The sequence below is a fragment of the Amblyraja radiata genome, chromosome 38 (assembly GCF_010909765.2).
Source record: "Amblyraja radiata isolate CabotCenter1 chromosome 38, sAmbRad1.1.pri, whole genome shotgun sequence".
NCBI lineage: Eukaryota > Metazoa > Chordata > Chondrichthyes > Rajiformes > Rajidae > Amblyraja > Amblyraja radiata.
Window position 1 is genome coordinate 11,713,775 of NC_045993.1, and position 15,604 is coordinate 11,729,378.

Consider the following 15,604-nt stretch of genomic DNA (forward strand, 5'->3'; position numbering starts at 1 on the left):
CATGGGCGGACATTGGTTTTAAAACAGGGGGGGGGGGGAGGAGGCAGGCCCGCCTGTCCCACCCAGGATTCCCACCCATAGGCAGGCCTTCTTGCCTTACTGTTGGTGGTTAAAAAAGTGAAATAATCTCTGCAGAATAATTTTTTTTAATGAAAGGGATAGTTTGAGGACGCAGACAAAGGGAGTCACACACATACGATGGTTGGCGTGGACCCGGTGGGCCGAAGGACCTGTTTCCACACTGTATCTGTAAAAACTAAAAAACGATCTCTCCTTTCAAAACACTTTATGAACTTAAAAGCCAGACTAGCAGAAATCACTGGTTGAAAATTTGGCTTGTCCCACTGAAGCGCCACTTCCTGTCTCCACTCTCAACACTAGCTTGCAATTATACATGACCGCGAACCCAGCAAGATAGTTCAATGCATTCACAAGAATTGGATCAAAGACAGTCCAACACCAAACCGCACTGGCAGATATTAGGACAAGTGATCACAACCATATTCAAAGAGCTTAGTTTTAAAGAATATATATTAAGTTTAGTGAAGGGAGGAACTGCAGTTTAACCCGAAGTTAGACACAAAATGCAACTCAGCGGGACAGGCAGCATCTCTGGATAGAAAGAATGATAGAATCTCTGCAGAGAAGGAATTGGTGACGTTTTGGGTTGAGACTAGGAGTCTGAAGAAGGATCTCGACCCGAAACGTCACCAATTCCTTCTCTGCAGAGATGCTGCCTGTCCTACTGAATTATGGCCCTGTCCCACTGTACGAGTTCATTCAAGAGTTCTCCCGAGTTTGCCCTGTTTCGAACGCGGAGAATTACGGTAATAGCCGCTCGTAGGTACTCGGGGCTCTCGTGGACATTTTTCAACATGTTGAAAAATCTTCCCAAGTCTTCCCGAGCTTACCGCGTTTCCCGAGTGCCTGCCGTTAGCGTTTTGAGCCGCTAAGAGACGTCCCGAGCTCCGACGTACCCGCTATGTACATTCTACTTGTTTCCACAAGCTTGATTTTTTTTTAAACTCGGGAGAGCTCTTGAATGAACTCGTACAGTGGGACAGGGCCATTACTCCAGCATTTTGTGCCTATCTTAATCTTAGTGAAGACAGCCTTTTGGTCGAAGCCCCACGAGGTGTAACAATAAAAGTGGGAATGCATATATGGCCAGAATTGGAAAGTGGTGACGCACAGCTAGAGAAGGTTATATGGACAGTAACATCCACATAATCAAGTCATTTTTTTTACAAAAGTTCTGATCTCAATCAATCCTTACTGCTAATGATAAAAACATAAAGCATTGAAATCTGAAAGTGTTTCCGAGTGATTTAAGACAGATCAGCTCCCGCTGGAATGAATGAACTGCCGTGTTTGACTTACCGGATGTCTCCCACATAATGCGTGGCCCAAGCGAGCCGTAACCGGGAGCGACTCACGGCGTGGATGAAGTTGGTCACTCCGACAATGTTGTCGGCTGTCTCCAATGCCGCATTGCCCCGACCTAGGATGAGCACCGATTGCCCCACAAAGTCGGTAGGATCCACGGAAACGTTCTCGTAGCCCTCCACGTGCTGGGAGCCTGGGAAATCGGGCACGTTGGGGACCCACACTCCGGTTGCCACCAGCAGGACGCTGTTAGGAGGGAAACAAAAGCCGACGGCAAGGCATGAGAAGAGGTGGCAATCACGTGAACCCGCCTGGCCATCCCCAGACCTTAGGCTGCACGGTGGAGCAGTGGTACAGTTGCTGCCTCACAGCGCCAGAGACCCGGGTTCGATCCTGACTACGGGTGCTTGTCTGTATGGAGTTTGCACGTTTTCCCTGTGACTGCGCGGGTTTTCTCTGGGAGATTCGGTTTCCTCCCACACTCCAAAGACGTACAGGCTTGTGGGTCAATTGGCTTGGTAAAATTGTAAATTGTCCCGAGTGTGAGTAGGGTAGTTCAAGTTCAAGTTCAAGTTCAAGTGAGTTTATTGTCATGTGTCCCTGTATAGGACAATGAAATTCTTGCTTTGCTTCAGCACACAGAACATAGGCCCTTGGTATTGTCAAAAACCAGCATTGACTACAAAACAGATAAGTGTGTCCATATACCATAATATAAATATATACACACATGGATAAATAAACTGATAAAATGCAAATAACAGATAATGGGTTATTAATAATCAGAGTTTTGTCCGAACCAGGTTTAATAGCCTGATGGCTGTGGGGAAGTAGCTATTCCTGAGTGCGGGAATCGTTGGTTGGTGCGGATTCGGTGGGCCGAAGGGCCTGTTTTCTTGTTGTTTCTCTAAACTAAGAACTTGGCAATCCAATTTAGCACCTAGTCCAGGGGTGGGGAAACTGCAGCCTTAAGGCTGCATGCGGCCTTCTAGGCCACTAAGTGCGGCCTTTTAAATGAGACCAAATTTTGTAGAACAAATCCTTTTATTTTTATTAATATGTTTTTGTTCGTCTTTTAATATTTTTAATTTAATCTTAAAATGAACATACTTAAAATACCAAAGAGTAAAAGAAATTCAACAAAATAATCCTATATCTAATTGAAGTTTCTTGGATGCAGCCTTATTAATATTACTTAATCAGCATTTTACCACTTTGCACTCTGGTTAGATGCTAAACTGCATTTCGTTGTACCTGTACTTGTACTATGTGCAATGACAATAAAGTTGAATCTAATCTAATCTAAAAAAAATTAGATTACAGCTAACTTAATGCGGCATTCCACCATGAAAAGGTTCCCCACCCCTGACCTAGTCCTTGTCTAACCTGGTGGAAAGCACCTTCAATGGTCAGGTCAGTGGGCAAGGTCCATTCATCGAGGACCAGCAACAGCAGTAGCAGTAGCAGTTCAAACTTGGAATAGCCTTAATTCAACTGTGTGGTATAGATTTAAGAAGAAAAAAAAATTCTGCACTAGAGATAATACATCCTGCAACCCTGAGCCAGATTGAATACATCTGATAAACACAAAATGCTGGAGTAACTCAGTGGGTCAGACAGCATCTCTGGAAGCTTCGAAGGGTTCTCACCCAAAGAGTCTCCTATTCTTTTTCTCCAGAGAAAAATGCTGATGCTGATCCGCTGAGTTACTCCAGCATTTTGTGTCTGTTAAACCAGCATCTGCAGTTCCTTCCTATACAGAATAATAGATGCAGTCAGCTGGTCACTGATCCCCTTCTAACCTCTCAGCTTCCCTAGTGTAACCTTGTTCAGTTTAAACCCCCTGCTGTACACCTCAGATCCAAGCACATCTCTCCTTGCTGTGATAGAGTTAAGGGGCTGTCCCACGGATGTCCTAATTGGCGAGTTTAGAAGAGATTAGGAGAGTTTGAAAAAAATGTTATGTTGAAGACCTCCTTCGACTAAGTAGAAGATGTCCTTCGACCTCCTTCGACTATGTTGAAGACCAGCTTCAACTAGCTACGACTAGCTACGGGAAAATTGGACACCGAATAGTGGAGAGTGAAGACGACCTCCTTCGATCTCCTTCGACCTCCCTTCGACTATGATGAAGACTATCTACGACTACCTTCGACTACCCTCAATTACCTACGACTAACATGCCGACCTACTACGACCTACTACGACTAAACCCACGAGTAAAAAAAGTATCGATTTTTACTCGCGGGCATTATTCAACATGTTGAAAAATACGCCGCGATCTACCCGAGGCCTCGAGTATGCGGAGACCACTCTCGAGCATGAAGGAGAGTTACAAAGACCTCCTACGACCTCGTGTCGACCATGTTGCAAGTATGAGTCGAGGGCAAACCCGCCAGATCTCGCGGATTAGGTCACCCAAGTGGGACAGCCCCTTCAGGCCTTAACACAGGCCCTTTAAGCCTCATTTACCCCTATTTGGGTGACACCCCAAAATAGTGCAGGCATTTGTATGGACCTTGAGCACTGGTAGAACCAAGTCAGAAAGCTGTAGATTCTGGCCCCGCTGCACAAACTGGGAATGTGACCAAATTGGCACTCAGTGCAACACTGATTGAAAACTGCACAAATGAAGTGTTGTCTTTCTGATGAAACGTGGAACTAAAACCATCTGCCCTCTCGGATGGATGTAAAGATTAACTCTGCCGTTTTTTTTAATAAGAGCAGTTAATTTGTTCCTGATGTCCTGGCTGACACTTACGTTCTGTAACTAATAACACTAAAACAAACAGCATTTGTTCATCATCATATTGTTATTTGTATGAACTTGCTCTGCACAAACTGCCTTCTATATCTCCTATTTTGGCAACATTTTAAAGTGCGCTGGATGCCCTTAGCGTGTTCCATCAATTCAAACTTGTTCCTCCCCATGAGCCGAGGAGAAAGGAGATAGAATCATTGTTCGGAGCTCCCACTCCTGATCAGTAACATGGTAAAATACAAGAGGATTTCAGTATAGGAGTAAAGAGGTTCTTCTGCAGTTGTATAGGGCTCTGGTGAGACCACATCGGGAGTATTGTGTACAGTTTTGGTCTCCTAATTTGAGGAAGGACATCCTTGTGATTGAGGCAGTGCAGCGTAGGTTCACGATATTGATCCCTGGGATGGCGGGACTGTCATATGAGGAAAGATTGAAAAGACTAGGCTTGTATTCACTGGAGTTTAGAAGGATGAGGGGATATCTTATAGAAACATATAAAATTATAAAAGGACTGGACAAGCTAGATGCAGGAAAAATGTTCCCAATGGTGGGCGAGTCCAGAACCAGGGCACAGTCTTAGAGTAAAGGGGAGGTCATTTAAGACTGAGGTAAGAAAAAACGTTTTCACCCAGAGAGTTGTGAATTTATGGAATTCCCTGCCACAGAGGGCAGTGGAGGCCAAATCACTGGATGGATATAAGAGAGAGTTAGACAGAGCTCTAAGGGCTAGTGGAGTCAAGGGATATGGGGAGAAGGCAGGCACGGGTTATTGATAGGGGACGATCAGCCATGATCACAATGAATGGCGGTGCTGGCTCGAAGGGCCGAATGGACTCCTCCTGCACCTATTTTCTATGTTTCTATGTCTATGTTTTGTAAAATGTGCAGGAAGGAACTGCAGATGCTGGTTTACACCGAAGATAGACACAAATTGCTGGGTTTAACTCAGCGGGTCAGGCAGCATCTGTGTAGAGAAGGAATAGGTGACATTTTCCAAAAGGAATATGTGACATCATCTATTCCTTTTCTCCAGAGATGCTGTCTGACCCACTGAGTTAAACGAGCATATCGTGTCTATCTTCGATGACATGGTAACCTTGTTAAGCACAAACACAGGGAGCTGAGACAATCCACACCGAGTGGTCACTGCCTCTGCACTCAATGTCAAAGAGTTACGCCTGTGTTGGCCAACAGATGAACAAAAACGTATCAAAGTGTCTATTTTGAATCAAATAAAAGAAGCAGTAAAGGGCGTTTAAGTGAAGAAGTGAATCAATGGAATATTTTTAATGTAGAGGTAGATAGGTTCTTGATAGGCTGAAATACAGAGCTGAAGGTACAATCAGATCAGCCAGGAGCTTACGAAATGGTGGAGCAGGTTTACGGGGGCCTACTTAGTTTAGTTTAGAGATACTGCGCGGAAACAGGCCCTTTGGCCCACCGAGTCCACGCCGAGCAACGATCCCCGTACACTAGCACTATCCTACACACTGGGGTAAATTTACAATCTTTACCGAAGCCAATTAACCCACAAACCTGTACGCCTATGAAGTATGGGAGGAAACCTGAGCACCCGGAGAAAACCCACACGGTCACGGGGAAAACGTACCCGCTCTGTACAGACAGCACCCGGCTGAGGATCGAACCCTGGTCTTTGACGCTGTAAAGCAGCAACTCTGGTGGTGCCACCATTCATACACTGAATTTTGGGAACTTGGAAAGTTCTCCCTGGAATAATTTTTAAAGGGAACTGGACTACTACTTGAAGATAAAGAATACATGTTACAGATAAAAACAAAGGGAGAGTATCTCGTGACGACCGTGCTGCGAGTATGAGTCACGGGCAAACTCGGCAGATGTCGGGAATTAGGTCGTGAAAGTGGGACAGGCTGAGTTCAGTTCAACAGCAAACTACAGGAAACAAATGCATAATACTTCAGGATGCTGCAAAAATGAAACTAAACAGAAAATTATAGAATTCTCAACAGATCAGGCACAGTCATAAGAGAAACAGAGTTAACTTTTACTTCAGGTCAATTGCCTATTCACAGCACAAAACGTTAACTCTCTCTATGGATACCGTTTAATCTGCCCGGTTATTTCCAAATTTTTTTTTGTTCCATTTCACTACAGGAACCAGTCTACGGGATGCATTTAAAATGAATAGGAAGGAACTGCAGAAGCTGGTTTAAACTGAAGATAGACACAAACGGCTGGAGTAACTCAGGAGTCAGGCAGCATCTCTGGAGAAAAGGAACAGGTTTCCGAAACCTGTCGAGATGCTGTCTGACTCGCTGAGTTACTCCAGCATTTTGTGCCTATCTTTGTATTTACAATGAAGCTGATAGAGCCCATGATCAAAACTACAGCAACATCTACTGGGTAAAAGCTAAAAGTACTGCTCTAAGTGACAGTGGACAAAAATGCTGGAGAAACTCAGCGGGTGAGGCAGCATCTATGGAGTGAAGGAATTAGGCGATGTTTCGGGTCGAGACCCTTCTTGCTCTAAGTGACAGCGATTTGTATCTCCACTTGTGCAATTGGAGAGTTAAGGGCCTGTCCCACTTACGCGATTTTTTCGGCAACTTGCCGGCACCATTTCAACATGTTGAAAATTTTCGGCGACCTGCTGCAACTATGATGGGTCGCCGAAAAAATCTCGTAAGTGGGACAGGCCCTTTGCTCAAAAACTTTCTGGCAGGGAATAGCAAGGTTACAGTATGCGGCCTGGCCTAAGAATAAATATAAAGAACCAAGAATTAGGCTGAAACTACCTGGCGCCATCAATAGATGGCGCTGTCTCAGGTAATAATGGCCTTACGTACCTGCACCTGTAATGATGGTGATTCTGATCTGTCAGAAAGAAATGATGCCCATTCCAAGCCTCGGAATCCCTTTCAACTTCGATCCTCTTTATCTCTGTGTTGTACTGAACCTTCAGCGCAAATATTCTAGTAAAGTCGTTCAAGTAGAGGACCATGGTGTCAGCGTGGGGGAAGAAATCTTTGGAATAGTGCTTGTACAGCAGGTTGTCATCATGGCCGAGCAGTGAGTTCCAGTCATGGCGGAGGTTAAACTCTTTGTTCTGTTTCCCGGTATAACGCTTGTTGATGCTGATGAGTTTGCGGTGGCGGGGGTACCGTACAAAAAAGCTCCCAGAGACATCACTGCGCTCAAAGACAAGATATTGTCTGTGGGACTGCTGCAGAAAGTAAGCAATCTGCAGGCCACCGGGCCCGGCCCCGATCACACAGTAGTCGAGGTGCAGGAAGTTTGATGGTTCGGCTCCACACACAGAGGCAAGGACAACACCGGCCACAAGGGTAGAACTCGCCCATGATGCTGGCATGCTGCTCCCACGGCATCAACGGCCAACTGGAAATGAAAGAGAAAGACATTCATCGTGAGCCTTAACAAGGTTCGCCATGGCACAGTGGCACTCAACTAGTTCACAAGAACATGGGTTCAAATCAACACTGTAATCACAAGTCATGTTAATCATATTACTACTTGACATTAGTAGCTGATACTTAAATAGACATGGCATAGATACAGTGGTTCTTAACCTGGGGGTCGTGACCCACTATGAGGATGGTTTGGGGCTTTGCCGGGGGTCATGAAGGGGACACAAATAACATACCAATTTGTTGAGCCCATGTTTAGGAACCTAACAAAGGTACACAGCACATACAGTATTTTGTTCACGTACTGGTGCCAAAAAGGTTAAGAACCAATGGCATAGAAGTGGTAAAATTGTATTAGCGTAGATGGGCAAAAAGGTTGGCATGGATGTGATGGCCTGACCCGTGGGAAGCACAATGGCACTGCAGTAGAGTTGCTGCCTTTCAATGCCAGAGACCCGTGTACAATCCTGATTATGGATGCTGTCAGTATGGACTTTATACATTCTGCCTGTGACCACATAGGTTTGCTCCGGTATCCTCCCACATACCAAAGACGTGCAGGTTTGTAGGTTAATTGGCTTCGGTAAAAATTGTAAATTATCCCTAGTGTGTGTAGGATGGTGTTTAGATTGTTGGCCGGCGCGGACTTGGTGGGCCAAAGGGCCTGTTTCCACACTGTGTCTCTAAACTAAACTAAACTCTATGATACATCTCAAGTCAAGTCAAATCAAGTGAATTTATTGTCATTCCCAGATAGGACAATGAAATTCTTACTTGCTGCAGCACAACAGAATATTGTAGCCAAAAATACAGAACAGTTCAGTTCAATATATACATCAATAAGCAGATAAAGTGCAATAGGCTGTTACAGTTCAGAGTCTGTTTGTTGGCGAGTTTAATAGCCTGCTGGCTGTGGGGAAGAAGCTGTTCCTGAACCTGGATGTAACAGATCTCAGGCGCCTGTACCTTCTGCCCGATGGTAGCGGAGAGATGAGTGCGTCGCCAGGATGGTGTGGGTCCTTGATGATGTTGGCTGCCTTTTTGAGGCAGCGACTACGATAGATCCCTTCGATGGTGGGGAGTTTCAGAGCCGATGATGGACTGGGCAGTGGTCACAACTTTCTGCATTCTGTTCCGCTCCTGAACGCTCAGGTTGCCGAACCATGCCACGATGCAACTAGTCAGCATGCTCTCTACTGTGCACCTGTAGAAGTTCAAGAGTCCTCTTTGACATGCCGACTCTCCGTAGGAGTTCGTGGATGTCTCGTAGCGGCTCGTACGAGTAAAAAGTAACAATTTTTTCATCACGAGTATTTTTTTACTCGTGGACATTTTTCACAGTGTTTACCAGATTTCCCGAGTACCTACCGTTACTCGTACGAGCCGCTACGGGACATTCACGGACTCCTATGGACCCGCTACGGACATTCTCCGAGTTCGAATCAGGGGAAAACTCGGGAGAACTCTTGATTTACCTCATACAGTGGGACAGGCCCTTTATGTGATTGCCAGGACAGTAGAAGGCAAAGATGGCCCTCAGTTTTTTTTCACAATTCCCCTGTTCCTTCCGTGACATGACAACACTGTGAGAGAGTGTGACCACTTCATGAAACCCCACAGAGGATTATTACCTTCTGTTTGGAACGTGAACATGCATATTGTTTCCAGCCTTCCCAGCGTGGTGGAGGTTAGATCCATGATCACCAACGTCCCACAGAGTGCTTCTCTCACACTTCTAATCCTTGTTTATGTAAGGCATCTAGACAAAAAAACATCACAGGGTACAAGTTTAAGAAGGAACTGCAGATGCTGGACAATCGAAGGTAGACAAAAATGCTGGAGAAACTCAGCGGGTGAGGCAGCATCTATGGAGCGAAGGAAATAGGCAACTTTTCCGGTTGTGACCCTGCTTCAGACTGAAGTGAGGGTGGGGGAGATGGTGGGCTGAGGGAGAGCTGGGAAGGGGAGGGGAAGGAGGGAGAAAGCAATGACCAAAGATCCTATAGCAAGCAAGATAGATCACTTGACGAAAAAGACGTAGTACGGTCATGGGCAGATTCATCGGTAATTTTCGGCCCCATTTCCGCAACTGGCTTCCGTCTCCGCACCAAAGATCCCATAGGATACTAGTGCTGAGACGGAAGCCGGTTACGGAAATATCCTCGTAAAAATAAAAGTTATTTGGGAAAAATCTTCTCCTCATTTTCAGAATTATAATTTATTAACACAAACTGTTTCCCCGCAACGTTGATTACACTGCGAGTCGGGTCGGGTTACTGAAATGGATGGAAAAAAGGCCCACGTTCCGCTCCGTTGCGTACCACACGTCAGCCCATTGCATTTAGAAGGAGTGATCTATCTTGCTCCGCTATAGGATCTTTGGCAAGGACTATCTGAAATTGGAGAAGCCAATGTTCATACTGCTGGGGTGTAAACTACCCAAGTGAAATATGAGGTGCTGCTCCTCCAATTTACGGTGGTCCTCACTCTGACCATGGGGAGGCCCAGGATCAACCCAATTATTTCACTGTGTGAATACTTGATAACATTCATTTCACACCAACATTAGCAAACGTTACCTCTCTTTTCTGCTGTGCCCAGAGATCACTAGAATTCAATCAGGGGTCATGGTGATAGCATCTCCAAAGAAAATAATGATAAATAGAGAGAGGGAGTGGGCATTTCATGTGATTTAATCAGCACATGGGCATGCAGAGAATGGAGGGATATGTGCATGTGCACCCAGAGGAGTTTAGTGAAACTTGGCATCATGTTCAGCACAGAATTGTAGGGCCATGGTCCCTCACTGTTGCCGTACTGTTCTATGTTCACGTCAGCCACCTTCCATTCCCCTTGAACTACATTGCCAAAATGCAACGGAAAAATGAATGCCGTAACTTACACGTTTTCCTTCTCGTGTAGGGAGGAACTGCAGATGCTGGTTTACAAGCGATCGTTTCGCTGAACACCTCTGTTCAGTCCGCCTAAATCTGCCTGATCTCCTGGTCGAAAAATACTGTAAAGGGCCAGTCCCACTTGCCGATTTTGCCGGCGTCATATCAGTGTCGCCAAAAGATTTTGAACATTTCAAAATCCAGCGGCGTCAAAAAAAATGTTGCGACACTTGAAAAATACCGCGCGTCAATACGTCATCACGCCACGTCACTGCCGCGTCAAATATTTCCATCCTGCAAACTTTACTTCTAATTTCCATCCTGCACTTAAATTTCACTTGGACCATATCAGACATTTCTTGATCTCACCGTCTCCATCACAGGAGACAAACTATCAAATGACATGTATTATAAACCCTTTCTTCTTCCCGCCCCCCCCCCCCCCCCCACCCCCACATCAGTCTGAAGAAGGGTCTTGACCCGAAACGTCGCCTATTTCCTTCGCTCCATAGATGCTGCCTCACCCGCTGAGTTTCTCCAGCATTTTTGTCTACCTTCAATTTTCCAGCATCTGCAGTTCCTTCTTAAACATTTTGCCTACCTTCTATTATAAACCCACTGACTCTACAGAGGAGACCTTAGTGAGGGCATCATCTATGATGGAAGAGGGACAAAAGAATGAGGACATCTCAGATCTCCTGGTGTGGAACACCTCATCTTGGGTGCAGAGGCGGCGTGGTTGGAGGGATAGTAAGGAGGGATAGAGTCTCTACAGGAAACGGGGTGGGAAGAAGTGGGGTCTAGATAGCTGTGGGTAGGTAAAAATGCTGGAGAAACACAGCGGGTGAGGCAGCATCTATGGAGCGAAGGATCTATGGAGCGAAGGAGCGAAGAATGTAGGTCCCTTGCAGTCAGAAACAGGTGAGTTGATCATGGGGAACAAGGATATGGCGGACCAATTGAATAACTACTTTGGTTCCGTCTTCACTAAGGAAGACATAAATAATCTGCCGGAAATAGCAGGGGACCGCGGGTCAAAGGAGTTGGAGGAATTGAGTGAAATCCAGGTTAGTCGGGAAGTGGTGTTGGGTAAATTGAATGGATTAAAGGCCGATAAATCCCCAGGGCCAGATAGGCTGCATCCCAGAGTACTTAAGGAAGTAGCTCCAGAAATAGTGGATGCATTAGTAATAATCTTTCAAAACTCTTTAGATTCTGGAGTAGATTCCTGAGGATTGGCGGGTAGCAAACGTAACCCCACTTTTTAAGAAGGGAGGGAGAGAGAAAACGGGGAATTACAGACCAGTTAGTCTAACATCGGTAGTGGGGAAAACTGCTAGAGTCAGTTATTAAAGATGGGATAGCAGCACATTTGGAAAGTGGTGAAATCATTGGACAAAGTCAGCATGGATTTACGAAAGGTAAATCATGTCTGACGAATCTTATAGAATTTTTCGAGGATGTAACTAGTAGCGTGGATAGGGGAGAACCAGTGGATGTGGTGTATCTGGACTTCCAGAAGGCTTTCGACAAGGTCCCACATAAGAGATTAGTATACAAACTTAAAGCACACGGCATTGGGGGTTCAGTATTGATGTGGATAGAGAACTGGCTGGCAAACAGGAAGCAAAGAGTAGGAGGAAACGGGTCCTTTTCACAATGGCGGGCAGTGACTAGTGGGGTACCGCAAGGCTCAGTGCTGGGACCCCAGCTATTTACAATATATATTAATGATCTGGATGAGGGAATTGAAGGCAATATCTCCAAGTTTGAGGATGACACTAAGCTGGGGGGCAGTGTTAGCTGTGAGGAGGATGCTAGGAGACTGCAAGGTGACTTGGATAGGCTGGGTGAGTGGGCAAATGTTTAGGCAGATGCAGTATAATGTGGATAAATGTGAGGTTATCCATTTTGGTGGCAAAAACAGGAAAGCAGACTATTATCTAAATGGTGGCCGATTAGGAAAAGGGGAGATGCAGCGAGACCTGGGTGTCATGGTACACCAGTCATTGAAAGTAGGCATGCAGGTGCAGCAGGCAGTGAAGAAAGCGAATGGTATGTTAGCTTTCATAGCAAAAGGATTTGAGTATAGGAGCAGGGAGGTTCTACTGCAGTTGTACAGGGTCTTGGTGAGACCACACCTGGAATATTGCGTACAGTTTTGGTCTCCAAATCTGAGGAAGGACATTATTGCCATAGAGGGAGTGCAGAGAAGGTTCACCAGACTGATTCCTGGGATGTCAGGACTGTCTTATGAAGAAAGACTGGATAGACTTGGTTTATACTCTCTAGAATTTAGGAGATTGAGAGGGGATCTTATAGAAACTTACAAAATTCTTAAGGGGTTGGACAGGCTAGATGCAGGAAGATTGCTTCCCGATGTTGGGGAAGTCCAGGACAAGGGGTCACAGCTTAAGGATAAGGGGGAAATCCTTTAAAACCGAGATGAGAAAAACTTTTTTCACACAGAGAGTGGTGAATCTCTGGAACTCTCTGCCACAGAGGGTAGTTGAGGCCAGTTCATTGGCTATATTTAAGAGGGAGTTAGATGTGGACCTTGTGGCTAAGGGGATCAGAGGGTATGGAGAGAAGGCAGGTACGGGATACTGAGTTGGATGATCAGCCATGATCATATTGAATGGCGGTGCAGGCTCGAAGGGCCGAATGGCCTACTCCTGCACCTAATTTCTATGTTTCTATGTTTCTCCAGCATTTTTGTCTCCCTTCGATTCTCCACCATCTGCAGTTCCTTCTTAAATACAGGCGTGGTAGTCAGTCCGACAACAAAAGCTCACTCCAGCTCCAGGACGAGCAGTTTCATGTCCCATTCCTTATGGAAAATGCTAGGGGTACCTCTGTGGGACAGGCAGCATCAAAGATACTAGAGGAGCCTCGTATCTTTAGGCAGCATCTCTGGAGAAGAGGAGTGGGTGACGTTTGGTGTCTCCAGAGCCTCACAGAGAGAGTTTTCTACCATCTACATTTTCCTTAATCTCCATCCCCTTTGTCTCCCTTCTTTCAGAGAGTTAGATTCAGGTCTCAGGGATATGGGGAATCAAGGGATGTGGGGTGAAAGCATGATTGGGGATGGTCAGATCAGCCATGGTGATCGTGTTGAATGAAAGGCGGTGCTGTCTCGAAGGGCCGAAGGGCCTACTCGTGCTATGTCTCTATGCTGCTCCAGTAAAGTTGGGACATGGGGGGGGACGACGATGCAGAGCGGGGACATGGGGATGAGGGAGGGGAGGGGAGCGGGCCGATGTGGGTGGGCGCAACCGGGCGAGAGGCCTCCACGGTCGGCTGATCTATCTGCCCCCCCCCCCCGAGGCTTCTCCTGCTTGGGGCCCTCTCCCCTCCCATCGCCTGACCGACCTGCAGCCGCTGCCGGAGCGGACAACCGGTCACCGACCTCCTTCCCGCCGCCGACGCCAGACCGTCCGTCCACACACAGCTCCGGCGCTCCCCCTTCAGGCAGGCGCCTGTACTTCAGGAGCAGTCAGTCGGGAAGAAGTTCCCGTTCGGCCCATCGCGCCAGTGCTAGACCAGAACAAAATATCTGCCAACGTCGATTGAAGTTGTGCAACTTGGAGGCAGGTGGTGCATTTGCATTTCTATCGCTTTCAAGAGGGAGCTCGAGTTCAAGTGAGTTTATTGTCATGTGTCCCTGACAGGACAATGAAATTCTTGCTTTGCTTCATCACAACAGAACATAGTAGGCATTGACCATTGACTACAAAACAGATCAGTGTGTCCATATACCATTATTATACTAGATAGGGCTCTTAAAAATAGCGGAATCAGGTGATATGGGGAGAAGGCAGGAACAGGGTAAACATAGAAAATAGGTGCAGGAGTAGGCCATTCGGCCCTTCGAGCCTGCACCGCCATTCAATATGATCATGGCTGATCATCCAACTCAGTATCCTGTACCTGCCTTCTCTCCATACCCCCTGATCCCTTTAGCCACAAGGGCCACATCTAGCTCCCTCTTAAATATAGCCAATGGGGATACTGACTGGGGATGATCAGCCATGATCACATTGAATGGCGGTGCTGGCTCGAAGGGCCGAATGGCCTACTCCTGCACCTATTGGCTATTGTCTATTGTCTATTGCCCCCCTCGGTCGTGACTGACCATGGGTGATGCATCCTAGTTGTTGGCTGGTTGCCCCAAACCTCGGCTAGAGCAGCGTCGCTTACGATGATGTGTGGTCGGATGCAAGCCCTGGGCGATGTCATATGGAGGACAGGCTGTTGCCCATGCAGCACGCCTCCCCCTCTCCACGTCGCTGATCGATCCAAAGGAACAGCAGGGCCGTTACAGTTTGGCACCAGCGCCGTCGCAGGAGCTGCCAGAGTGGGTACACAAAAATGCTGGAGAAACTCAGCGGGTGCAGCAGCATCTATGGAGTAAAGGAAATACGCAATGTTTCGGGCCGAAACCCTTCTTCAAACCCTTCTTCAGCCAGAGCGGGGTTGTAGACAACGACGAACTGCCTTAGGGGCTTCGACTCCAGAATTTCTTGAGGTTTACTCCAGGAGCCTTTTCCATGACTGGATATGGCCACAAGGCAGTGGAGGTTTTAAATCAGAGTTTTCCATCTCCTAGATGGACCGCCTTCCCCGGCTGACGAGCCCCATCTACCCGAGACTCGTGGAGGCGGGAGCATCTACCTTCCCGTGCAGGTCCATAGCACCTGCCCACTGCTTTCTATAGATGTGCTGTATCTTATCCCGATGCATCACAAATCAGTTTGGCAACTGTCTCTGAGAATGTTGTTAAATATTTTGGAACCTCCTGGGATTGTGAAAGCCATTATAGAAATGCATATTCACTATTCCTTAAGTGTTGAAAGTAGCAATAACCATAATATTCACAAGTGTAGTGTCAATCAAAACTTAAAAGTCAAAAATGCAATACAAATGTCGATCTTTTATGCTTCAAAATGTTTAGTTTAGAGATACAGCATGGAAACACGCCCTTAGTCCCATTCAGTCCGTGCCAACCATTGATCATTGGTTCACATTGTTTTGATGCTATCCCACTTTCCCATTTCCTGCACACTAGGGACAATTTACAGAGGCCAATTCCCCTGCAAACCTGCACGTCTTTGGGACGTGGGACGAAACCGGAGCACCTGGAGGAAACCCACGCGGTC

The 15,604-nt window shown here is 46.6% G+C and overlaps 1 protein-coding gene across 1 annotated transcript in view; it reads right to left on the minus strand.

The window, feature by feature from the left end:
• The window catches only part of foxred2 (FAD dependent oxidoreductase domain containing 2), a 43,645-nt gene extending 29,729 nt beyond the window's left edge, over positions 1–13,916 (minus strand). The window contains exons 1-4 of the mRNA XM_033013052.1: positions 13,818–13,916; positions 9,183–9,310; positions 6,973–7,522; positions 1,381–1,632 (exon numbers count right to left, since the gene is read on the minus strand). Coding sequence (XP_032868943.1) covers positions 1,381–1,632; positions 6,973–7,496 — 776 coding nt within the window. The 5' untranslated portion in view covers positions 7,497–7,522; positions 9,183–9,310; positions 13,818–13,916. The remainder of the gene's footprint in view (positions 1–1,380; positions 1,633–6,972; positions 7,523–9,182; positions 9,311–13,817) is intronic.
• Positions 13,917–15,604: the final 1,688 nt, after the last annotated feature.